Raw genomic sequence first — 27349 nt, 5'->3', positions numbered from 1 at the left:
GATCACGCGAGCTTGTGAAAGAATATGCGCTTTATATTCCACCACATGGGAAGAGGAAACCGGGACGGCTGCGCACACTGTACTTACAGTATGTCCAGCACCTCCTGGGAGATACTGAAGGGATGCTGCAGCCAAACAAAATTGTTTCGCTTGCCCAAGATCGCATTAGTTGGAGAAAGCTTGTAGTCGCCTGCTCCGCAGCCGACTGATGATATGACGACACTGAAGCTAGCCCAGAAGCGTGACCAGATGATAGCCTTATGCCCTCACCGCCGTCCTTGTAGTCCAGCAGCGTCTTTAGAAAACACTTTACAACGCAAGCCGCATGTCTCATAAGGTTTGCAGTATGTCTTCATATTTGAAGGGGTGTTAACTTATTTTTGGACACGCCTCTATTATAATGATACCCACACAGTTATCTGTCTGTACACAGATTATATTTTGATTGCAGTGACTGTTTCCTTTGTTAGCATATGTCAGTCATCTATGGTTACTGGACCATGTAAACCTGCCAAAAACGAGACATACTGCTAGCCCTATGGCCGCTGGACTCACCTCCTTCTTCCAGTCACTCCTCCTGGATTGCAGAGTGATGGGCTAAGGAACTTCATCCACCAACCTGAAGGCATTCATCACTGCACTGAGCCTTCTTGTAATCCATGTGGTCAGGACCTGGGTGAAGGCCTGGGTGAATCTAAATAGGAGTGGAGTGGGCTTCACCTTTGTCAATATTGCTCTTTTTAAATGCCATGTGACACATGTCACAATGCAGCATTCCAGTATGGAAATATCATAAGCATTTCATACGCGCCAATCTTCATTCTAACTCACAATTGTTGTTTGATCTGTTCATTTATTAATATTTCTAACAAATTATAATGTTCAATTCTAGACCTGAATAATATCAACAGCTATCACACTAATAAACTGCATTGTACACAAATAGATTTTCGTTTCTATATATATCAAATTATTCATCTTTTCTGCTTTTTTGTGGTAATTTTAATTCTATAAACTGTGCAGTTCTGTGCAAATTGAGGGCGCTATTAACATATATTTTAAATTTAAATATCCAAATAATATGAGTTCTACCTTACATTTCATGATAAAAAGTTTTTGAAAATTTCCTCATTTGTTAGTCTGATGATGTTCTAATATCATTAACCCCTTGTAACGATGCAAACAAGATTTTAGATAAATAGCGCCATCATTGTTCAAGTTTTCTTTAAAATGACCCAGTTTTGCTTCATGTGAAGTAACTACTCGTTTCTGTAGTCTCACGAATGTCTGGGTATTTTGCATTTATTTAATTAAATTCAATGATGATCAATGGTTTTATTCCGAGATCACCATGCACCAATCGACTGAGCATGTGCACTGTCGTGAATGGGTATCACTGAATCAGTGACCTTACCTATAAAGTATAATAAACTGCCTGCATATCGCTATTCGTCTATACGTTTTATTTATACGTCCCAGCTGCGTGAAGCTCCGTTAAATAATAATAGTAATACATGATATCGGCAAGCTAATACACCCATTGCAGGTTCTAGAATGAAATAGCAATTTTCTTCGTTTTACCTCATTTGCTTGGCCGGCTCGAAATTAAAAGAGAACAATGAGATCAGTGAAAACTTACATTTAAATAGTAATCAAGTCTAAATGCTACAGTAATCACATATTATCGCTTTTAATGAGCTATATAAGTTTGGAATAAGTTGGAATTAACGGTCTCTTTTTAGATTTTTTGTGTACTCTAGGGGGTTTGTCCCTCATAATCTTACATAAAAAAGGTCTCCTCCTTTCCTCGAGCACTGTTGGAAAAGACCGAAAACTACTAACAATTTCTCCGAGAAGGGAACGTGTTGAATATTACCAGTACCGTCACAAGAATTATTTTTTGCGCAAAAATAAGTTTACTCAACCCAAAAAAAAAAAAAAGGAAATATATTGTCATACGACGCGAATAAAGAATATAAAGGAATATAATTAACCAATATTTCAATTGAACTAATTCCAACAGGATTTATTTTTCCTAAATTTATTTATTTATTTATTTATTTATTTATTTATTTTTGTAAATGTATTCTACGCACTCACACAAGCACTTACCTATTCAGAAACGAATAAAGTCTACTTCGAGGGTTATAGGAATCAAAAGTTGGTAATTATAATCTGTTATATAAAATCCTACTTTAATTTTTTTTTCCAAAAATTATGCAATGTTCAACTAAATTGGGTCAGAGCCTAGAGGTAACATATTGAATTCCTTAATCAAATAAATGAGATTTTTGGATATTTGTTTTAACTTTCAAAAATGGAGTACTGCCACAATTTGTTTTGCTAAAAACGGAACAATGTGGAAATGGATGACATAAATAAATAAATCATTTAATATTAATCAGCCGGGTGAGGACTTGCCAACCAGCATAAACAAAATGAAAATTTAGCCGGTACTATTAAATTTAGTCTAGTGATGACAACATAAGCTGATATTTAAATGTAAAATTTACATCTTCTCTAGTCTCTGAATAAACATGAAAACATCATTTCAAACATTTTGGTTGCTGGGTATAAATGGTATACAATTATTAATTATTGTCTTTCAGTTATTACAAAATCAGACTGATTTTGTAATTTTCTCATTATATTAACATAATTTTATTTTCACACAAAATTCTGAAAAAATCCTGTGCACAGTTCCTTTTTGCCAGTAATGTTTTGACGTCCACGCCCACCTCAACATCCTATCCAAATACTACGTTCGCAGTTTGCCATTCATAAAGATCAACGCATTTAGCCCTCGTGATATCGTGGGAGTTGTGACATATTGCTGTTTTGGTCAAAATGTAAACAAGCTTGCTGATTGATTTACGCATGCGCAGCGTGCAACATACGGGTATTTTATGTGCTTGTATATGATGCCGCGGGAAATGGATGCCTGAGTCTTCGTGGTGAGTGTAAATTTTCATTCATTAAATTTCGGTAGTCAGCGAGGGATAAACATCGATTTAGCTTGTTTGCGGGAATGACAATTGTCACCAAATATGTTTGATGTTATCGTCTGGCTATGACTATCAAGGTGATCGCCTAGTTTTCTCTCTCAATGTTAACCTAATTTATGTTCGCTTACTGATTTGATGAGTGTGTGAATGCTGTTTTGCGTATGGTACGTATAGTAATGCGTGTGATTGCAGGGATATCGTTCACCTGTGTTGAGCTGTATACTGTGTGTGGAGTGTACATGTGTTGTACTGATATAGCTGATATACTTCCTATAAATATAGTACAACACATCATTACGTTGTGTTGATGCTTTGGTTGTGTTTTGCATGCACAAGACCTTCATGACCTTGGAGTTACTATCACTCAGTTTAGTGAATTAAAAACCACATTTGTTTGATTTATAAATTGTTTTTAGTATTCAGTAATCATGGTAATTTATCTGACTCTTCCCTCATTCATGCATTTTCATCATGATCATGTTCATTGACTCGGGACTAGCCTCATCCTTGCCTTGGAAGATTGTGTTGAGTTGAGTAGCCCTACATGTAGATGCCATGATCATGATGATGTGGCTGTGTTTATGAAGCCGTTTTTTAGGTTCCTACTCATGTACTTGAACTTGAACAGCGATATTTGAAGATTCCGCACCCAGCATGCCCAGTGAAAAGTGAATGAACATCAGTGCACGTCACATCAGTCAGGGGTGTCTATTCTTCAATTTCTTCCAGAAAAATTTAATTATTCCCTCACACTGGTTGGCCACATATCATCATTCCTCATTCCCATCCTGAATCCCACAGACATGCAGAATTTAGAAATGGACCAAAATTTTAAAAATAAAAGGAAAAGTTTTTTCAAGAATGAAGGAGAAAGCACAAAATCCCTAACTTGAAGTCTTGGCAAAACTACCCTAACCTATTGACCATGGGAATTAAAAGTTATAGAAACTACCGCATGAAATTTTCATTTAAATATATTGAAGAAAAAAAAAATCATTATTTCCACAATTAAACAAGGGCACGCTCTGAGTCTGAAACAAAGGTGTCGAGTTCCAGAATTTGACATGCTGCTTCAAGTGAACCTTGTGAACATTTATTTACGCAATAAATGAAAATTTAGATAGCTTCGGACACAAATCCAAAACTTCCATTTCCATGGCCTAAGTACGTACAAGTCGTATTTACCGCTATAGGCTATGTAAGGTCAGTATAAAATTAATGTTTTGGTTCTCGCCCCTCCCTCCTCAATTTCTGGGATTTGTCAGATTTTTTTTTTTTTTTTAGATTTTTCAATTATTTTAGACTTTGGAATGATTTATGAATTTTTCATACATATAAATAAGTTTATTAGAGAATAAGGACCACTTCCAAGTCTTTTTGTGGTACTCTAGGGGGTTTATACCTCAGAATCTCACATTTGAAAAAAAAAAAAAGTGCCTCATCGCTTCCTCGAGCACTGTTGGAAAAGACCGAAAACTACAGACAATGCTGATTTTACACTGAAAAAAACCAAAAACAAAACACCTCCCTCCCTCATCAATTCATGAAAATCCTCTGGACGAGAACCAAAATATTAATTTTATACGGCCTAACAATACCGTCAACAGGGGTGAGATTGATCACCTGGGTGAGATTGATCATGCGGATTAATCACCTGGGTGAGAACTTATGGAATACCATATGGAACACTGTTCAATAGGCTTAACAACAAGCACAAAAAAAACCTGGTAGAACATTTTCGTACCAGATTTGGTATATCAACATAAAAGATTTTGATTTGAAAATGTTTCAGAATTTTTAAAAACGCCAAATTTTGATCAATCTAACCCCATAGCAGTAGTGACATTGATCATATAGGCCCCCCCCCCCTACATACTTTATACAGTCAACAATGAGTGATCAATCTCACCCCATATATTGGGGTGAGATTGATCACTCTTTGATAAAAAAAAATTATACAAACATAATTCCTACCATCATACATTATATATTGATATAAAGTGGGGACCCTATTTGTTATAAACAATTAATATAATCCACCAAAAAATTATATGTGCCAGAGTTACAAACATAAAAAGGCCCAATTTGATCAATCTCACCCCTGTTGACGGTACATCAATTATACATGAATTTGTGAATCTTTGGATTTGCCTGATACCCCCTTGCCATTAACATTAACATTTTTTATCTTCATTTTTATTTTCAAAATACAAAATTTATCCCCAAATTGTTCCTTCCCCTTCAGGGTGAACAATGGAAGAATTAGAATAAGTCTTTGAAATACTGCATTGACTCATTTGACTGACCAATGTTTCCTGCGCCTGGCTGAATCAAGTGGTCAGGAAAGGTGTGCACATGCTTACAGTGGTTTGTTTCTGCTGATTTGAGGTTCTTGTATAGTGACTTTGACCCCGGTGGGGCCACTCAACTTGCAATAGTGACCGCACGATCGTTACCAGTTCCGTAAGACCCCGTGTAATAGATGCCATCAGCTCCCAAAGACCTAAACTAGTGGAGGACCAAAACAAGTCAACAATGGGTCGATCCTTCATGTAATCATTTTGTGTAAGCTAATCCTAACCCTAATCCTAACCCTAAACTAACCCTAACCCTAATTTCGTGTGTTAGCAAGGAGTAACCCAACAATGGTTGATAAAGGATGGACCCTTTTAAAACAATTTGAAATTATTTTGCACACTAAATACGGAAAGTGTATCATATTTTTACCGGATTGTTCGTATTCTAATACTTACAGTTTTGACATTTTTGTGAATGGAGACATTCAACATGCTAGACATTGTTGATGTTGGAAAATAATATTGAATTATCACAGTCTGTTCATGCAATGCAATTGTTAAATTGAGTCAATAGAGGGCAGTATTAAGGTTTGGAATGTTTTTAAAAAATGTATTGAAAAATATCAAATGTTTTTCCAACATTCACATGTTTAAAATGATGAATCTATTTTGATTGACAATTGAAATTCGAAATAAGGTGGGCCCTTGAAAATCAGTGAGGGCCTGCAAAAGATACATCCAGCAGGCCTTGTTTACCAGCCAAATGAAGTTGTAATGTTTGTAATTTCATTGTCAAGTCATTTATTTCTTGGTTAATCATTAATCAGAAAGAAATGAATTACCGGTAAGGCGACGAAAAAAAGAAAACCTGTTCTACGGGCGGACGGACCCAGGGGGGCCGGCCAAGATTGACTGAATTTTGATGTCGTCATTGGTTTTACACGTTAACACAAAAAATGTCTCAAATAATTCCAAAAGTGGATACATGCATGTTATCAAGCACTATTTTATCAGTCTAAATCCGTCGAGGTTCGCCAGTGAACCTCGTTGTAAGTAGGCCTACTGTTTATTTGAATTTTTTGTATGAATAACGCACGATATGTTACGATATATACTGAAAATTCCCCCATGTGTAAACAATGCGACCATGTGGTGTAATGGTTAAGAGTCTCGCCTCCCACGCAGAGGGTCCCGAGATCGATTCCCACTTCCGCAATGGTTGAAAAATTTTTTCTTCTTCTTTTTCTTTGAAATGAATCTAAAATTATTTATTTTCATGTGAAAATGTATACATTGCACTGGGAAATATATTTTGTGCATTTTTTTTCTGTAATGGGGCCAATAGAGCTAAAAACGCATCTTGGCTCGGGAAAAAATAATTAAGCGCCCAACGTGCAGGCAGTGTTGCCGTCATATTGTCTGTTTTGTTTACGCTTTTGGCTGTTACCACATCGAATAAAATCGCCCACCGTCGCCTGGACGGACCTTTCAAGTAGGGTCGGTCGGGCTTTTTTTTTTTTTTTTTTTTTTTTTGAAATGACTCAAAAAATCACCAAAATCTGTAAATATTTGCAATTTGGGAAAATACAAAAAAAAATTGTTCCTGAAATTGTCGAAATTTGGGTCGGTATTCATTTGTATAGGAAAATTTTTTTCCCAATTTGTTCAAAATCTGAGTCGGTCGGGCCCGTAGAACAGGGTTTTCTTTTTTCGTCGCCTAAAAAGAAATTTTAGGCTACATCTATTTATTAGGACTATTTCCACTTGACTTTTGATGTTGGCATACTTCACAGTATTTTATTTTCTTAGAACATGAGCAGATAGTCTTAATTGGTGCCCCACTAAGCATGCTAAAAGAGTAACGGAGCCAGGTATGATTGTAATTCAATGTTGTATTGGCTTACACTGTATGTAGGAATTTACCTGTGCAATGGGCTATTCCAGTTAAAATTCACACTCCCCATATATGTGGAAGATTTTGGAAATATCTTCCACAGAGGGAGTATGTTTTTCAAATGTAATTGGTCAGGGGTAATCATTTTGAAACCCATACTCCCCAGTATTATGGCTTTATCTATATCTTCCACAGCTGGAGTGAGTATTTCAAATGGAAGTTACTCAAATGTCTATTCTATTTGAAATGTATAGGCCTACTCCCTCTGCAGAAGACTTTAGCTAAATCTTCCACAGGGGTAGTGTGCATTTTAAATGGAATAGCCCAATAAGACAGGGCTGACAGTCAGACATGTTTGATTTGCTTATTGAATGTTGGCACAGTTGGTCACTTTACCTTGTAATTGATGGTTTGTATTTTACGTATAATTGGTACCCCACTATAGAAAAGGCAAAGCATGGAATCACATGAATACTGATCCTGGGGAGAATTGTTTTGTTTACAGTAATGTAAATCAACTTCATCATATATACAATGTATAATAAGCTGCAAAATTTCCACTTGTGAAAATGTATACATTGCACTGGGAAATATATTTTGTGCATTTTTTTTCTGTAATGGGGCCAATAGAGCTAAAAACGCATCTTGGCTCGGGAAAAAAATAATTGCGTCCAACGTGCAGGCAGTGTTGCCGTCATATTGTCTGTTTTGTTTACGCTTTTGGCTGTTACCACATCGAATAAAATCGTCCACCGTCGCCTGGACGGACCTTTCAAGTAGGGTCGGTCGGGCTTTTTTTTTTTTTTTTTTTTTTTGAAATGACTCAAAAAATCACCAAAATCTGTAAATATTTGCAATTTGGGAAAATACAAAAAAAAAATTGTTCCTGAAATTGTCGAAATTTGGGTCGGTATTCATTTGTATAGGAAAATTTTTTTCCCAATTTGTTCAAAATCTGAGTCGGTCGGGCCCGTAGAACAGGGTTTTCTTTTTTCGTCGCCTAAAAAGAAATTTTAGGCTACATCTATTTATTAGGACTATTTCCACTTGACTTTTGATGTTGGCATACTTCACAGTATTTTATTTTCTTAGAACATGAGCAGATAGTCTTAATTGGTGCCCCACTAAGCATGCTAAAAGAGTAACGGCGCCAGGAATGCTTGTAATTCAATGTTGTATTGGCTTACACTGTATGTAGGAATTTACCTGTGCAATGGGCTATTCCAGTTAAAATTCACACTCCCCATATATGTGGAAGATTTTGGAAATATCTTCCACAGAGGGAGTATGTTTTTCAAATGTAATTGGTCAGGGGTAATCATTTTGAAACCCATACTCCCCAGTATTATGGCTTTATCTATATCTTCCACAGCTGGAGTGAGTATTTCAAATGGAAGTTACTCAAATGTCTATTCTATTTGAAACGCATACTCCCTCTGCAGAAGACTTTAGCTAAATCTTCCACAGGGGTAGTGTGCATTTTAAATGGAATAGCCCAATAAGACAGGGCTGACAGTCAGACATGTTTGATTTGCTTATTGAATGTTGGCACAGTTGGTCACTTTACCTTGTAATTGATGGTTTGCATTTTACGTATAATTGGTACCCCACTATAGAAAAGGCAAAGCATGGAATCACATGAATACTGATCCTGGGGAGAATTGTTTGTTTTGTTTTGTTTACAGTAATGTAAATCAACTTCATCATATATACAATGTATAATAAGCTGCAAAATTTCCACTTTTTTTCAACCAAGATGTTTCAAAAATGCTGTCATCATTCCTACATGCAGGCCTCGAAATTAGCGAGGGCCTGCAAAAGATACATCTGGCGGGCCCAAATGGCCCGCAAAATATTTGTGAGGGCCCTCAAACATTTAAGATTGAGGGCCCAAATGACCCTCAGAAATTCTGGCTATTTCAAGGCCTGCCTACATTGTACATGTAAGTTCATAGTGTGCATTTCAGAGTGAGTTTTAAGCTTACCTACTATACCTAGCTTAATGATTTTTTTAAATTATCGTTCTAAAAATGACCTTTTAATAAATGCCCCGTCCCCTTTTGGAAAATGCAACTCCTCCGGGGACGACTATTCAAGAAAATATGGTATTCACACTTTTGAAATAGGTTCAGTTATAATTTTATGCCATTTTTCACTTTCCACCATAGGCATTGTGAGATTTTATCATTTCGGAAAAATTGTGCTTTCGATTTTGGTTATTATTTTTTTTAATGGATTATTATATGTCCATCATCTGAAATGGCTTATCATACCAGCATAAATATCAGGAAATTTTCCACTTTTATATGTGGATCTAATCCAGTAGTAAAAATTTGTGAGGGCATGTTTGTGGCTAGACATGATATTGGGTGAACTCACTGAACTGATATCCCATAATGCAACTTGATTCAAGTGACCATCAGGTGCAGGGGGTGTTTACATTGTGCAGAATATGTGTAAAGTCCCAGTGCATGATGGGAGTATTTGGATATAGATTTTTTTGCAGTATGGTAGGTAGATTGTGTACTACTTTCCCACTTTTTTGCCAGGCAAATCAGCATATCATGCAGAATTGTATTATTTTGTAATTAATGTGCGGATCCAGACATTATTTCCCCCACACAGTTCTGTAGGGGAAGTTTTAAAGACGGCCCTCGCAACGTGTGTTTTATTTTAAATTTGATAGATTTTGTCGGCTAAATTACTGCTCAGTAGGCATTCTGAGAGATCTGATCAATCAAAATAAAAAGAAAATTTTCTTATTTGTTTTTCCTGAGAAATCTTTCTCATAGCCCCTTTAAAGACATTTTAGAAAGATGTTAAATTATTTGCGTACGTAGCTTTGAACTTCTCTTCTCTTAGTTACCCGCAAACTCAGTAAATACTCGAAAATCGCTTTGTAAAATAATTTGTATGCATAAAATCTGTAGAACTTGACTGCTGATGACATAGACTTGTTTAATAACTGGTGTATCGAGGCTAACTGTACGGTTTGGGTTTTCCTACTTTGAAAATAAGTCTTGATTTTAATAGGATTCGAATCAAAGACAACACATTAATTATAAATTTATTTTCTTGCTGTGTAAACTCATCAGTAAAACTCTTTGATTTTTTTTTTTTCTAGTACTTGATATAAAAATAGCAGCAAGGACTTGTACTAATACTGAAAACCTGTGGGTGGGCTCTGAACATTATGTCTGTGAATATGTCAGTAGTGCTAGTCTGTATTGAAGCTTTCTATGCTGTAAAGTGAGTGGGAAGAAGTTGGTGTTGCATTTATCGTCAAAGCTAAGCATGATAATGCTGCCTGCGATATTGTTGTTATATACACTGTACATGCACGGTTTACCAATGCAACACTCAGCCAGGCTATCTCGAGCAGGCACACATGCTGGAGTTAGTTGGAGCGAGCAATATAAAGTGACTGGCTGGCTAACTGACTGAACGTACAGGCTGCATAATTTTACACTCTGTGACGGTAGAGCTACATTGTATTATGTATAGCTATTTCAGTTGCACCGATGTATAGTTTCAAGGTCATGAGTCAGATTTGTATGTTTGCTTTTTTGTTTGGAATAAGGGGCCAAGTTTGGTGAGCTTTAGTTGAGTTTTTAAAGAAAGAGTCAAAATTATTTTAAAGTCAAGTACGGTACTACATGTAGGTTATATTGTTGTATCCTAAAGGAATTAAATTCACTTACCCGGGCAGGTATATATTCACGAACAAGGTTCAGTTGAATTTTTAAGTTGATTCTTTTAAAAGAGGTAGTACTAGTAGCTTCAAATTGATAGTCCAGTATTGTAATAAAGGATCCTTTGGTGAAAAATTTAAAAGAATGAAAATAAGCCCAGCTACAGCTACATGTACAAGTCCCTCAAGTTATGGTTTACATAAAATTTACAATCAGGGCTGTCAACTTTTTGGAATTGCTTGGCGTGAGACAGAGGCGTACCGGGATTTGCCGACTACAGTGTTCATTTTGACCCATGATTATTTGAGCCACGGCGCTCAAGAATGTGAAAAGGGGGGGGGTAGGAACAACAATTGATTCATGGCGATGCGTGATATTTTACTCAATTTCCGGCTTTTTGCGTGGCATTTACTTTTAGGCGTGAGATTATACTACATGTACCTTGGCGTGAGAAAGTGACCCAATGCGTGAGACTCACGGCCAATGCATGAGAGTTGACAGCCCTGTTTACAATATAGCTCCCGTCCTATATTTTGAACCAAAATGAACTACATTGTTTCAAGTAAACTCTAAATTTTAAGTACTCGCCGTTTGGCTACTCTATGTTCTGGGTACTGAGTATTATTATGCTGTAATTTCTATTTTTGACAAGCAATACTAGTACTACCAGACATAAGTAAATATTATGTTCACATGAATGCACAGCCAACCCTGAGTGATAATCTTCCATGCTCTAGACAAGTTAAATTGATCGTCTTTTTTTGTGCCTGTCAAGTTATTGGCGTGTGGATGATATTGGATACATTTGATTCATCAACAGGTAACATCTATAGCAGAAAAAAATTATAATTTGAAAGATTGCGGTAATAATAATAATAATATAAATATTTATAAATAAGTAAGATTATTACATGTATTTAGGTTTTGAACATTTCACAATTAAATTTACAAATTTAGTACCGGTATTTTACAAATTTAGTTATGACTACAAATTTAGTTTAAAACCTTGGATTTCAAATGGTTTTGAGTCTCACCAGTTTGTTTTTTTCTCGCTATTTCGTACAGATTTGTAAATTCTTTGATGTGATCAAAGATTAAGCACCGGGAGAATTTGTGATGCGCAAAAAAACTTCGCAAATTTTGGGTATAATCACAATTTGAGTTCTGCCGAGAATTTTAAGAATTTTCCAAAAAGTATTCATTTTCCAAAAAAAACTAAGTTTTCACTAAAATTGAAAGAAATCACAGCGATCTGCAATACAATCCATGCAGAAAATTCACCAATGCAACATGCCGGGGAAAATATTTTTTCAAGAAAAACAACGAGAAAAAATATCTGAAAAATTTAAAAACTGCAATTTTGGAACTTTTTGAGGAAATGCGCACATTTTGGGAATGTTTACGGTCAAATCGTACAAATGCGAATTTTCCAAAACTGCCGTGCGAAAATTGCTCTCAAAAGTCGTGCATTTTACCGGTGCTTATCAAGAGATTGAGTATCTTTCTGATCATAACAAAATATTTGTGTGTTGTGATATAGCTAGGGCTATCCATGGTTATCATGGCTTTGTGGGGAAGCCCTTGTGGATAAAAATAGATTTATTCATACACTTTAGATGTGGTCACTCAGTACAATTAATTTCATGTTGATGGACACTAATGACACTCCATGCTGTGTTTATAATATGGTTTTGAACTCAGTGTGAAAATACCTGACATTTAGCACAAATACAACATTGTCATGGTTTGTTTAAATTTTGATAGTATTGTCAGGGGCCTTACACTTTTGATTGTCAGATTTGTTTGGGTTGTAATGGTTTTGTTGATTGTTGTTTATTTTGGTTTAGCTGTGGTTTGTTGTTTTCAAATAATGTATTTGATACCCTGTAAAGCGTAATATTTTTCACAGCATTTAAATTTCACATTTTGGAGAGAACCCCATGTTTCTGCAACTTGACATTTTTGCAGAGTTGTACATTTCCTTTTAAAAGGACTTAGGGAGGAAAAATACTTGTTTGCCTAAAAATTTTGTGATTTGTGAATTAACTGTTTCTCAAAATTCATGAAAATTTTGTGCATGCGGACATTTCATGGTTTACAGTATACCTTCAGGCTAGACCATAGTCAGTAAATATGGGTCAGGCATACATGTACTGTGGGCTGGTGTTGAAAATCTTGATTGATAACATTAATGATACCATAACATTGCTGATTGATAGTCATAGATTGATGAGGTGCTGAATGAGCCATACATGTAGAATCATGAATGTGTGTTTGTTTTATGAGGACAGGGTCATATGGATGTATTGGTCTGTGATGGGGCAAATACTATGTACAAGTGCAACAAAAGTGGAGGGAATGTATTTTATTTACCATCTATGGCATATTGTCTGTATTATAAATAAACATCCTATTCCTAGGTGTGTGTAAAATCCGGGGGGCACTTGAAAAATTTTGATGGGTATGCTCCCCCGGAATTTTGAGGTGGTGGGTCTTTGGGAGCTGACGGCGTACCGATAAAAGGGGGTCTTTTGGAGCTGCGAACAAGTAAAATGGGGACTTTGGAGCTGCGAACAGTCCAAATCAAGGGTCTTTCTTGGCTTTCTGGTTGAAAATCGCCTGAAAAACCCTTTCAGAGCTAAAATTATCAAAATCAAGGGTCTTTCGGAGCTTTATTTTGGTCAAATATAGGGGTCTTTCGAGCTGCGAAATCCAAAAGGGGGTCTTTCCGGGAGCATACCCGTATGGTCATTTGTGTTGAGTGCCCCCGGTGTAAAATATTCGAAAGTGGAGTGTTTAAAGTAAATTTTCAGTGAAGTTAGGATGAAAATCGTGAACTATTAGTCACATCCGGTTTGTTTCCAGTTTTAAATCCAATATAGGTCTACATGTAGGTTGGCGGCGCCCACAAATACTACAAAATTACATTCACTTGTGAAATTCTACCATAATTTGGCATTGAATTGGATGGAAGTGTACAACATGCAATTAGAGACAGCCAGCACTAATGCCAGTTTTTAAGCTTGGAAAATCACACGATGGCGATAGTGATGCAAAATTGGGAATTTTGGCATTTCGGTCACTTGTTCATTGAAAAAATTATGGGAAGGTTATTGGGTGGAATTTTTTACAGGTAACACACTGCACCTTCATACGTGTGTTTGTAAGGGTGCGATAATTGTCACATTGCCGATATTTCTTAGTTCGTTTTTAAAATAATAAAATGTGTAAAAAGTGGCATTTTGTCGGTACACCACTAGATGGAAAATAAGGTAATAATGGGGGAAAAGGTAAGATCGCTTCAGACATTCAATTAGGAGTCAACAAACCATTTCTGTTTTGGACTAGACTCCGTTCTCTGTACACCAGATGATCTTAACGTTTCTGATTTTCCGATTTTGATTAAGATGCTACTTGCATCGCAACCAGTGTTTAAAATGCAAGAAGTATCCCGGGGAAGTATCTTAATCAAAATCGGAAAGGTAAGATCGCTCCGGTATGATATGCCAAATTTAATTAATTATTAATTAATTAATTAGCTAATTTTGACTGCTGAGACTTGGGCAAAATGAAAGAGAACATCATTAAAAATATGTGTGCCAATTTTCAAAAAATTGACCAAAAAGTTATAGGCCTACAACTGGAATGCAACCGACGACTTCTGATAGATATTTCCCTCTCACTTTCACTTATTCTATGAGAAACTGTGATCGAACTTTGAATCCGATTCATTCCAATCCTTTTCTTTAGGTCTACCTATTCACTCTGTCAATTGTTCGAAAGTGAAATTAGCAGTCAGTGCTTGTTGTTGGTGACTCGGGTTGTGAGTGCCTGGTAAATGCTGAAAACAAGAATGTGCCCAGTGTTAAGTTTGTACATGTAGTAGCCCAATTGGTGTAATTAAGGCTCCTTTTGGCAACCCTGTGAGACAGGTGATGTGATGATTGGCATGTTACACTAGCAACAACAAACCTGACCTCAGCTGACCTTAACCTATATACACACTCATCAAGTTCAACCATGAAGTAGTGGATCAAGTCATTGTGCATGTACATTGGTGCATGTACTCAGGGTTGTCAAACCCGTGATTTGTTAGCCCAATTGGGTGACTTTTGAAGATTTTTTCCCGCAACTTTTGACAATTTCCTGTCCCATAGAAACCATTGGTTAAGAAAAAAATTGGGCGACTTTCCAACATTGGCTCCCGCGACTTCCAATAGTTTCATGTCCCATAGAAACCAATGGTAAAGAGAAAAATTGGGCGACTTTTCGATTATTTGACCCGCGATTCGGGCTGAAATCTTTTGGCAACCCTGCATGTACTGTGTTGCATTTGTGCAAGAATTAAAATGAAAAGGGTCAGTGTACCATGACACCACAAGTTGATTTCATTTCAGGAAATGTTGTTCATAAGGAACAAAAAACAAGCTTGGTAAGCGTTAATATGACATGACTACTTTTTGTTTCTCAATGTGAAATTATATTTTTGTTCTCGGGCACGTAAGAAGCCTTGGCGTTCTGAGGAGTTCAATAAGACTAAGTACAGTTGCTGTGAATTTGCTAATTTTAGTCCTAAATTGAGGGAAAAGAGCATGCGAAAAGTGCCAAGAAACTTTCATTTTTGCTATCCTGAGCTGATTCAGACCGAAAGTATTTTTAAGAGAGGCCATTCCTTCCTGGACAGAGTGATTGCAAGAACTCTCTACTGCTCTCCTTAAATCTGATAGGAGAGTGATTTTAGTACTCCTTAGTTGACTATTCTCTCCTTATATTCTATTGTTTATGCTCTAAACAGCTCTTCTTGTAGGCTCCAGAAGAGCTATTTAATGCTCTCAGGCAAATTCCAGAAGACAGTCCCCGTGACTCCCTTCTGGTTAGGCCAAGAAAAAAATTGGGTTTTTTTTTCCATTGATCCCCTTTAAGGTAGGGTCGGTCGGTCGGTCAAACAGATTTTTTGAAACAATTTTTAAAACTATTTTGTGACCTTCAGATTTGGATCAATTTTTTTAATAAAAACTAAACATAATTTGTAAAGAACTACTACTAGTAGTACCTTACCATAGTAATTTAGATCCTAACTATTAAACAAAAATAAATGTACAATTTATTGATTTCCTCCCAGCAATAGTAATTAAAGTATGCTGGCTTAATATATATTTGTGTGCCATACTGGAAAAGGGTGAAATGTTCACATCATCAACATGCATAAAAATTTCATGAATTTTGCGAGCGATATGGATTCACTGAATTGAAAAGCTGTTAGAATACGTACCGTACAGTTCTTTACAGTAATTTTGTTTAAACTATTGCAAAATTATGTTTTTTTGTTTTGTTTTTAAATTTCAAAAATTGTGTGCTGCGAAAATAGCGTGCTTTAAATAGAGTATGTGCCTCTTATTCCACAAGTACATTTGTGGGCGATGTGCAAACTTGAATCATGAAATCAGATAGCATTATTTTTCCCATTTGTTACACACTTCCTGTATTTTTCAGTCACATGATCTACTAATCAACTCGGAAAAAGATTCAAATGTTTGTGCAATACGGGAGGAGGGACTCAAATGGTTGTCCCCTGTGTTCTAGATTATGTCTTCCCAATAGGATATCGCTTTATAACGGGGAAGTGTGCAGTCACTGTATGTTATGTGCCTGTGTGTTAGCTCATCAGCAGATCAGAAGCTGTGGGTATTCCCCCACTGCACCATAGCAAGTCCAAGCTTGTACTGCTGCTGTAAATATGAAATACTGTGGATGGTCCTGTGCCGCGTACATACATGTAGCAGCCAAACCGTGTTGTGTATTGGCGGGTGGGATAGGATGTCATGTCATTGCTCAATGAGTGTATCTGTGGTGCATGTGTGCGTGTGTGTATTTTGTTGGGTTGTGAAGGGGTTACCAGAACAACACAGCACCTTGCACTAGAGGTCACTTTTTACTGATTGCCATCGATACGAGCGGAAACGTGATTATTGATTAACTCTACTATTAAATTGGAATTTTTATTCATTTCATTAATTAGTTGCATGGTACATGATCACTGCTTGTTCAAGTGTGGGTGGTGCTAAATTGGTCTGATGTACATTTGCAGTGAGACTAGGAACTAGACTGAGGGATTGGTTAATTTATGCATTATTATATTTTGTGTTGTTGGTAGATAGAGCGAGTTAGTGATGTAATGCTGCTACTGACTGAGTGCTTCTGTGAAACGAATCGTGGAATTATCGTGCGTAGTCCCATCTCGGGTCAAGTTTCATTAATACAGATTAAATTAAAAACTGATAGCATTATTATATCTCGGATTATAATAGTACTACTAGTAGTACTTCACTTGTAAATGTGTAAAGGAATTGATGAATACAATATCTTGTATTGTACTGGGATGATATTCAAGCTGCTTGTTTGGGAAACGTTCACTCGTTCAGACAGTGAAAATTCACTTGAATAATATTATTATTTGATACATTTTACATCATACATGTATGTGATGGTCAAAGGTCAAAGTGAAATACATTTTACAACATTGTAGCATCGATTTAAACAGAATTCACACACAGTATGCACATGTGTATGGTACATTTGTTTTATTTAAAACCAAGTATAAAATGTGATAGTTTTTATTATTATTGCTTTTATTACATTTATTGACATGTATACAACTATGTAGATTAATTAACCACTGAAGGGCAGCAACATTTCCCCAGAATTGATGTTTATCTAATAATTTGATGATGAGATAATATAATAATAACAACAATAATAAGAATAATACTACTAATAATAATAACAACAATGATGATAATATTCAATAATAATAATATAAACAATATAATAATAATAATATGATAATATAAAAAAAACCACATAAATAATATTAATTATAATACCGTAATAATATATAATAGTAATAATTAATGATAATAAATCATCTACAATCTCAATATGGGGGTGGAAGGATTGCTAATTTGCATTTCATCCGTATCAAGGGATTTTTTTTTACATTATGTGAATAACGATAACATACTTCGTAAAAATGTACTCGATGGAGTGAACAATGATTAATTAAGATATCATATGATCACAGCTCATGTACATGATACAGGCACAGGTTTGTAATGTATGACAATTACTTATTTATGGGTGATTGATTGACATTGGGATGATAGTAATTTATTGCAAAATAATTGTGGCGTGGCCTGGTCATGGTGAAGGGGAAAGTGTCATGTTGAGTATTAAAAATTGAATGAGTAAACATTCTGGGGGATACTCAAATAATATTTTTATCTACATTGTAGGTAAGTGCAACCCAGGTTTCAAAAATAATAAATAAATTTTGGATTTATAAAGCGCCTTTCTCCAGATCTTAGAGGACTCAAAGCGCTGTAATTTTGCTGCAATGGTGAATCATCACAATCAGATCGCATCAACTAGGCCAGTTGCTGCGAACGGCGCACACCTATCCGCATTTAGATTGTAACGTCCACCAATTATCTGTGCAGCTCCCCAAATTCCATTGGGTGAAGGAAGTTTTTGATAATCAAACAACTAATCACCGATTTAAGTGCTCGAAGCTCAGATTTGAAGCAAATTTAGCGTATTTTGGGGACAATTTAACCAAAAGGCTTTTAAAAAAGCACAGTCACAGACACAATGCCTATGTTGATCCACAAGCCTCAGCACACTTTACAGGCTTATAAATCTGGGAACTTCAAATGGGGGGGTCCTCTGAAATGAAAAACAAAATTGTTGGGGGTCTCCAGAACGGAATAAGAGCTTTTAACGGGGGTCTAGAGGGTGCAAGGTATATGGAGTAAGCCCCCATCTGTCCCAGTTTGTTCAAGGGGAGGCTGTAAGATTAGCATTTTTTCTAAGCACCGGGGAAATGTGTGATTTTTTAGAACAAATTTCGCGTGGCAGGGATCCACAATTTGTCCATTATATGCGTGCAAAAAGTTCAAAATTGCAGTTTTTAAATTTTTAAAATATATTTTGTTTTTTCTCGGAAATATTTCCCTGGTGTGTTGCATTGGTTAATTTTCTGCATGGATTGTATTGCAGATTGCTATGATTGCTTTCAATTTTAGTGAAAACTTTTTTGTTTTTTTGGAAAATGAATACCGGTACTTAAAAAATGGATATTTTGGAAAAAATCAAAAATTTCACGGCAAACTTAAAATTTGCGATACCCAATTTTTGCAAATGTTGGCGTTTTTTTCTCCCGGTGCTTAGATTAGCATAAGGCCTAAAAAAATTGTTTGATTGGCGTAACATAAAATTAGGGTAGGACGGTCGGCAATTTTTTTTAAATTTATTTTTTTAACACACATTTTAAGCTGTAAATTGCAATCAATTGCATAAACAGAACTTTAAAAAAAAAAAATTCTTAAATTTCAATTTTTTACATTTTTTTGAAAAAATATAAAGTCTAGGGTCGGGCCTATTTTTAGGGTCGGTCGGGTTACACCAATCAAACAATTTATTTAGGCCTAATTGCTATTTCGATACCATCGATAATTACCATGCTTTTAGTTTTAAAAGGCTTGTATCAAAATAAATAGGCCTACATCATCATCATCAGTCGGCTGCGGAGCAGGCGACTACAAGCTTTCTCCAACTAATGCGATCTTGGGCAAGCGAAACAATTTTGTTTGGCTGCAGCATCCCTTCAGTATCTCCCAGGAGGTGCTGGACATACTGTAAGTACAGTGTCTTGCGTCATTCCGGTTTCCTCTTCCCATGTGGTGGAATATAAAGCGCATATTCTTTCACAGGCTCGCCATCTTCAAGACGCAGTATATGGCCTACATTTAGTACATTTTCATATTTTTTGCATCATGCAATCACGATTGAAACTAACAAGCATGGACATGATTTAAGTTCAAACAGATGATGATAAAAGTTGTTGCTGGGACACTCTTTCAGTTCTGTCAATGGATCCTCAGCAAACAGTATTTGGTAAATAATCAGTATTAAGATCAAAGTACAACTTTTCTGTTTGGAGTCTGTTTGCTGTCAAGGTAAAGGCTGTAAAGAGATGAATTATTTTACTGTCTATAATTTTCAGATTATTTTATATTTATAAACGTATCTAGCACTTTAGTATCAACTTTTAAACTTTGTATCATATGATTCTACTCAGGAATTTTGTTCGTACCTTGGGAGAAAATGATTTTTAAGCTTTTAGACCTAATTGGTTGGCTTTCATGTTACATTTTAAAATGATAAAAATTACGGTGCGTAAAGATGACATTGGTATGAATTGTGTGATCAAGGCCTGTTATCAGTTGGTTTTACTACTAGCATTACAAGCTGTCACTTGTCGGGGTAGAGAAGTTTGAGTACATACAAATATATCATTCATAATTTGATACAATAAACATTGGTAATTGCTGCACACCCATTGAATGTGAATAGGGCTACACATGTGAAGAAGGGGAAAGGTAACCTTTAAGGTTAGCAAAGTATTTTGAACTGTTGCGATTTGGTAGTTCACAGCATCTTACGAATGTTAGTGAGCTTTGGCAAAATTTCCATTGATCATTTCATGGTGAGTGTGTAGAAGAATTCAAACATCACAAATATACTTTTGTAGGTCCTGTGGTTCGTGAGTTATGTTGTAAAGGGGGCTGAAACAACACTTTTGTAAAACGTACATAACTCATTAACATTACAACAATAAATCAAGCAAGTTTTCAAAGTATATGATTTATACACATAGAATGAACTTTTGCAAAACATCAAAGTATTGTTTTTTAATAAATGAAAATTTAAAAAAATGTTGGCCGCTTCGACCAACAATACCCTTAATAACTTAACAACCTTACAAATGTGCACAATTTCTTTTATTTCAATAAATGAAGTTATCATTAATTTTATTATTATATTATTTTCATTTTTTAATAGTAGTTGAAAAATATAAACAGTCACTCTTGCTTCAAAATTAAATTGTATTTTATCAATTAATAGTAGGTGTATGAGAATGCATATAACAGACACAAATCTTCACATTTAGTTTTATGATACCCGCATCTCGGTATATTTTAAGCCATAATTTCCAGTCAAAACATGAATTCACATTTAAAAATAGACACACCGCATAATTACATCACCTCTTTGCATAACATTGTATGTTGTAAAGAAACCCCAACTTGTAACACTTTCCAGTAATCACTCAAATCAACAGGGGGCAACTTACTTTCTGAATAATTCCATCAAGTGATCCATTGAACTGGGACGTCAGGGGTGAGATTGATGTGGAAGTTTTGCTCTCGCGCAATGTTGTTTAATTTGAGCAGGAAATATACACAGGATATCGGAAAGGTTTAAAAGGTTACCATACGTAGACTAGTTGTTGAACCTGTTTTGATGAGCATTGATGTAGGCAATGTACTTACTAAAATCATGGCCGGTGATGGGGGCCCCCATCTTGGTCTTATTCATTGATGTTGTTGTTGTTGTACACACAATGCCGATTACCGCAGAAATGTCTGTATTCTGTTGATGTACTGATTGTTCAATGATGATTTAAAATGTTTTAGCGACGGTATGAACTGTTGGGCTTTTTTTTATGATAGTTGATTTAATTTCCTTCCACAGTTGTGCTTGAACATTAGCTTGCTGTAACTTAGGTCCACATCCACTGAAATTAAATAAATATTGTCAAATGATGGGTTCTGTACAAATTGGAAAGCTTGTACATAAAACTTTAGAATTTATTTCTTTTAATTAGACTTGGAGATTATTAAAGTGTTTATACTCAGTTCGACAGTATGACTAGGAGCTTGTGAATGTGAGTAAATAACTAGGTGAGCAAATGTTGTGAGAAAGGTTTCGTCATTGAATGTACATGTTTCGTTGGGGGCAAGCCATTTGAGGACTTGACTTAAATTGGCAACGTAAAGGGAATGATATTTGTAGTTTATGGTACGGTGCAAAAATTGTTCAGGGCATTAAGTGTGCTATATATTCACACTACCCTGAATGTTGTGGGCGTTTATGATGAGTGTGCTCGTGAGCGGAAGTATCATTTAGTTATGTTTTGAGGAAAATTTGGTCGGGCACGTGTAAGCATTAATTGAGGGAGATGATCTGAAGTAAATTATATATAAGCCCAAATTATTATGGAGATGGGGCAGGGAGATTTGGGTGATAGGTTGTGGTCCCTGTATGGGATAAAGTCAGTGAGAGAGATAAGATTGCTTTAAAGCGGGCTGTAGCTTGCAATTTGCTGGTCATCCTATTTAACTTATTTTTTATTACAATGTACTACTGTTGACGAAATTCTTTTCAGAAAGGATTGTTTCACTGACTTACTTTGCAATTTTGAGCCCTGCTGAAATCTGTTCAATTTTAATGTTCATTGCAACATAAAAATATTACCAGAATCTTCGGTTCAGTTACAAAAGTGAAAGTATTTGCAACCTGTTGCCATGGAAACATGTGAATGAGAAATTGGTAATTGACTTTGCTCCACTGATTTTGCATGTTGTCAGACACAATGTGAGTATGGTGTGAGTGCAATAAAGGTGTACAAAGTGAAAGAAAGATGAATTGCAATTCAACATACTGATTCAATGTCACACAGATTCTAAATTCTATCAGAAACTCAGAATTGTTCGTAGGTTTCCAGGATTATCCAAGATGGCGTCTGTCTGCTAGGAATTTGTCGATGTCACATTAGTGGGCATGCATTTATTTTGTTCAGCATACATAACAAAAAGTGTCTTATGCAAAATGTGAAAATGGGATGTCTTCAAATCGGGGATGTTTTCAATCCTTTTACAGGAGCGTCCAGGTATAAGGATAGTTTAAATATTAATTGACCAGGCCTGGAAGTAGAACTATGTTGGTTTACTGTGACTAATATCAGATGCTATTTGCTATGCATTGTATTCTACACTGTACTACATTGTAGTTGCCAAGGACTAGACCTAGTCCTATTTATTTGTGTGTGTATAGTAGTAGTAGAAATAGGTGAACTGGAAACTTTGTTTTTGCTTTCTGGATGTCAACTGCAAAGGTCGTTGAAGGTCAAGGCTGAATGCCTTTTACCTGTGGTACTGTATTACAAGTGATTATTTGTATGGTACGAAATGTTCACTGCACGGTCTGAATATTTTGTAATTTGTCCTACACATGCATTTGATTTATGAAATTTTTTTGAATTTTAAAAGCAAAGGTACATTGTAATGGGACAAATATTTTTATGGGAGTGTGACTGCCAGCTCTACATTGTCTTTTTATAACCCTCCCATGATCTTGGAATCTACATGAAAATAATACTTGGACAAATTACTCCCATCAGCAGACTTATTATTCTGGCAGCTAAAAATAGCCTTCATAGGTCGTATGAACTTAAAAGTACAATTCTATCATGAACAGGACTGATGAATATCTTTTGAAAAGAGAGTAAACAGGAGTTTATTTTAAGCCTACCAGGCAATTTCATACTAGAGCCCTGTTTATCAGGGGCAGTTTGTAGTTCAGTGCTAAAGCTTTTGCCCAATGGGCGAAAGGTCTGGGGTTCCAAGTCCCCGCACAGGCAGATGTGTCCAGAGTTTTTTTTTCTGTGATTTATCTGTTCATGTTTCCATTGTAATTGCATGTTGAATATAGAAATAATATGTCAATTGTGCTAGTGTGCGATGTGTGATTCTTCTTTCCCCTGTATATTGATATGTTAAGAATTATGAGTTAGCATAATTAACTTGATCTTGTGCGTAGTTTATATTATGATTGAATATTATGTAAGATGCGTGTTAGATGCGTAGCGTAAGGCTCTTCCCTTGTTTACGTTTCAGGGTTAGAATTTTGGTGAAAATATGTGAGTCGATTCTCTCAAAGGTTTTTGTATGTGAATACTGAATAACCATGTCAAATGTATAGGAACCAAAATGCAAGCGATTCACCAAGAGGAGTTTGGCTCTAACAGATGGAACTTGAGGTTAAATTTACTTTGTAGCTAGCTACCGGAGACCAGTTACACTTGCTCTCCCTCAGGCCTGGAAAAAAATTGAGAATTTGAGAACATTTCCGGGAAATCTTGTTCGGCAGGAAATATAAGGCTTGAAAATAAATAAAATACATGTACATGTCACATTGTAACAAATTGAAATGAAATTCTACTCGCAGAATGCTCTTTATTATATTCCAGTTCCTGGGAAGTTAAAATTTTCCAGCTTTGCATGTGTCCTTAAAAAGTCCTAATCCCTGATGGCATTTGCCTCCATATGAAAAATATATATACATACAATGTATGCAAAATATAAATGTTAAGGATACCGGTACTAGTATAAAAAATTACAAACTACCACTTTTATATGTTTTCATTTACAGATTAGTAAAGTTTAGTTCGTCAAAACCGCAGCGGCCACAGAATGGCCAGGAGGCGGCGGAGGATGGCCAAATCAAGTAGTCAGAGTACAGCCGCTGTAGCAGCCACCACCGCACCTTCGCAGAACAAAGACGCCACGACCGGGCCATCAGAAGAACCGACAGCGTCGTCAACTATACAATGTGTTGCGCCGATTATAAAGAAAGGTGTGGAGAAAGAAACAGGTTGTATGGTTAACGGAACGGAATATACGGGTGCTGAAGCCAAGACGCCAGTGGTAAGATTGTTTATTTGTTTGTTTGAGTGTCATGATTTCATTGCTTTTCATATAGTGATAAGTAACATGCGAATAGAGCTACACTTTTTGGTTCACCTCAAGTTTGGTTCTTACCTTAATGTAAGCATCACAAGCATTTTTATATCCCTAACCCTAACCTTCACCTTAACCCAGCGGTTTCCAAACTGTAGGTCACGAGTCTCGCGACCCCCAAAAGGGCAGATTTGGTCACATATACAGCATGTAAAGCCTTGATTTTTTGCAGGGCATGTTAGCTCAATCAAGTACAAGTAAATTACAATCGTGTAAAAATCAGACTCTTGAAAATTTTTATAAGTGTCCTCCAGCAAATGTAAGAAAACGCCAAAATATATCCACATTAATGTTATTCTGTCTCTAAAAAGTACGAACTGACTCATTATTTTATTTAATGATTTTATTTGCCCCACAGAATTCAGAGATAACACGAAAGAGGAAGAGAGGAGTGGTAGATGAAGATACTAATTTAATCACATCCACACCGGTAACGGGAGCATGGTCTAAGAAGAAATGCACTGAGGAATGCAATAACAACAATACAGGTGAGCATGCAAGAATTCTCAACAAAAAAACCAACACAGTGATTTGTAGCGTGCTACGCAAAGGCACAACACCTAGACGTTGATCCACAAGCCTCAGCACACTTTACAGGTTGTCGCTGACCCACATCATTCCCATTTAACAACAAATCATTGCTGCTACAAGAGCGCACACCCTAGACATTCCACAAATAGCCATTGCAACCAGGATCAGCTCCGGAGTTTTGTATGGATTACAACAAGACAATTAGCAGTAAGTTCCTTGTCCAGGGGAATTTTAAGCTAACTCAATTTTCCTCAAGAGCATACTAGGCAGGCACCGCCAGGGTTCGAACCCGCAACATCTCACACCATAGTCGAACGCTTTAACGATTGAGCTAACTTGACTGCTCAATGCTATCAATGTGATGAAAGCTCCATGTTTTTTCTCATATAACCTCAATAAAATTTTAGGCTGAAGATATGATTGCTTTAGACAAATGTAATTCAACGTGTTTGCTAATCTTAAACGTACACACTTGAACAACATAATGGATCTGATACTACAAAATACTAGTACCTGGGTGCTTCCCCTTCGGCTGGGTGGTTCATTAGGGGGCTGTCATTTTCTTCGGAAGGGTGGGTCCCAAATTTACAAAAAGTTGGCGTCAATAAAATTGCGACTACCCTATTTCGGCAACAAAAGTTTTATGCCCCCCCCCCCCCACACCGATTCACCTAGCCCCTTAAACAGGCTGAAATCAGTCTTTTTGAATAAAATAAACACACTATCTGTGATCATCTTGTGACTCCTACATTTTGGTCATAAATTTTTTATTACCGCCCTTTATATTTTGGACCCCAATCCCCTTCTGAAGAAAATCATATCCCCTAAGTAATTGATCTGGCTTCATATATTCAAAAATTTGAACAAATCAAGTCATGATCATCTTGATGTCTAAATCACTAATTACTGAAACTTTGTCCGTGCAGATCATTGATCATTTTACATTATTCTTGTAGACCTGATTATAAAAGTAGCTAGGTGCGTCAATTTTACTCATGAATTTAATTGTTAACCCTAACACCCAAAAATCTTACAAAATCTTACGATGAAAAATTATGCGCATGCATGAATCCCAGGGTCTGCGATGACGCAATCAGCCGAAGTGTTATATGAGCACGGAATTGCTGGCCGGGCAGCAATAACCCGTGTAGCTACCGGTCCGTGGTCGTTCGGTTGGCATGCGAGGGGTCATAGGTTCGAATCCGGGGTGCCAAGTCAAAAATTCTTCTTCTCCTTGACTTTTTCGGATCTTCTTTGACTTCCGATCCCAAAAAGCAGGGTCCAGTGTTAGGGTTAACTAAGATGTATTTTTCCAGATTAGAGCCTATGTTAACCCTAACACCCAAAAATCTTACAAAATCTTACAATGAAAAATTATGCGCATGCATGAATCCCAGGGTCTCGATGACGCAATCAGCGAAGTGTTATATGAGCACGGAATTGCTGGCGGGCAGCAATAACCCGTAGCTACCGGTCCGTGGTCGCTCGGTTGGCATGCGAGGGTCATAGGTTCGAATCCGGGGGTGCCAAGTCAAAAATTCTTCTTCTCCTTGACTTTTTCGGATCTTCTTTGACTTCCGATCCCAAAAAGCAGGGTCCAGTGTTAGGGTTAATGAGACCTGGAACCAATGAAGCAACATAATCCAAAATCTCATAGAACACTGAACTAGCACAAACTTGTAAACTGGTAACCATGGAAACGTGGATGCAACCATTTTGGTCATGGGTATATGTGATGGCAATGTAAATGATGCAACCTCAAGCTGGTATTAAGTCACTTCATTTATATAGAGAGCTTATTCAGTGCTACGTTATTGTAATTTGACATTGTGGCTCAGGAAGTGGGATGCAAAAGGAAGTTGTGCAGGATATGAATGGAATAAATATCACCATTTTCTTCTTCTTCCGTATGTTAATGCTAGGATAATCAAACTCTAATCCTCAGACTATTTTACAGTAAGCATCAGATTTTTGAAAGGTATGTTTTATCAGTGGCGTAGCTTGGGGGAGTAGAAAATTGCCCCCCCCCCCAGAAATGATCAAGAATGAAAATTTTTATTATGTTTTTTGAATAAGAGTACTGTATTGTGGGATATTTTTTCATGATTTTATCAATTCTGGACAGTTAGCGTGTGTTTAATTCGCATTTCCAAATATATTCACATGAAGTACTATGTGAATAAATATTTTCATTGGGTTCAAAATTTGCGTCTGCCTGTGCGACTGCAAA

General features: G+C 36.4%; 1 protein-coding gene across 3 annotated transcripts in view; it reads left to right on the top strand.

The window, feature by feature from the left end:
- Positions 1 to 2858: 2858 nt before the first annotated feature.
- Positions 2859 to 27349, top strand: part of LOC140142090 (CTD small phosphatase-like protein 2-A) — a 41164-nt gene continuing 16673 nt past the window's right edge. For 2 of the 3 annotated variants that reach the window (XM_072164048.1, XM_072164046.1), the window contains exons 1-3: positions 2859 to 2954; positions 24221 to 24495; positions 24947 to 25076. In XM_072164048.1, coding sequence (XP_072020149.1) covers positions 24262 to 24495; positions 24947 to 25076 — 364 coding nt within the window. In that variant the 5' untranslated portion in view covers positions 2859 to 2954; positions 24221 to 24261. The other variant, XM_072164047.1, reaches the window with a different exon arrangement.

This window comes from Amphiura filiformis, chromosome 20, assembly GCF_039555335.1.
Source record: "Amphiura filiformis chromosome 20, Afil_fr2py, whole genome shotgun sequence".
In the NCBI taxonomy this organism is placed as follows: Eukaryota; Metazoa; Echinodermata; class Ophiuroidea; order Amphilepidida; family Amphiuridae; genus Amphiura; species Amphiura filiformis.
This window is presented reverse-complemented; position numbering and strand designations above follow the sequence as displayed.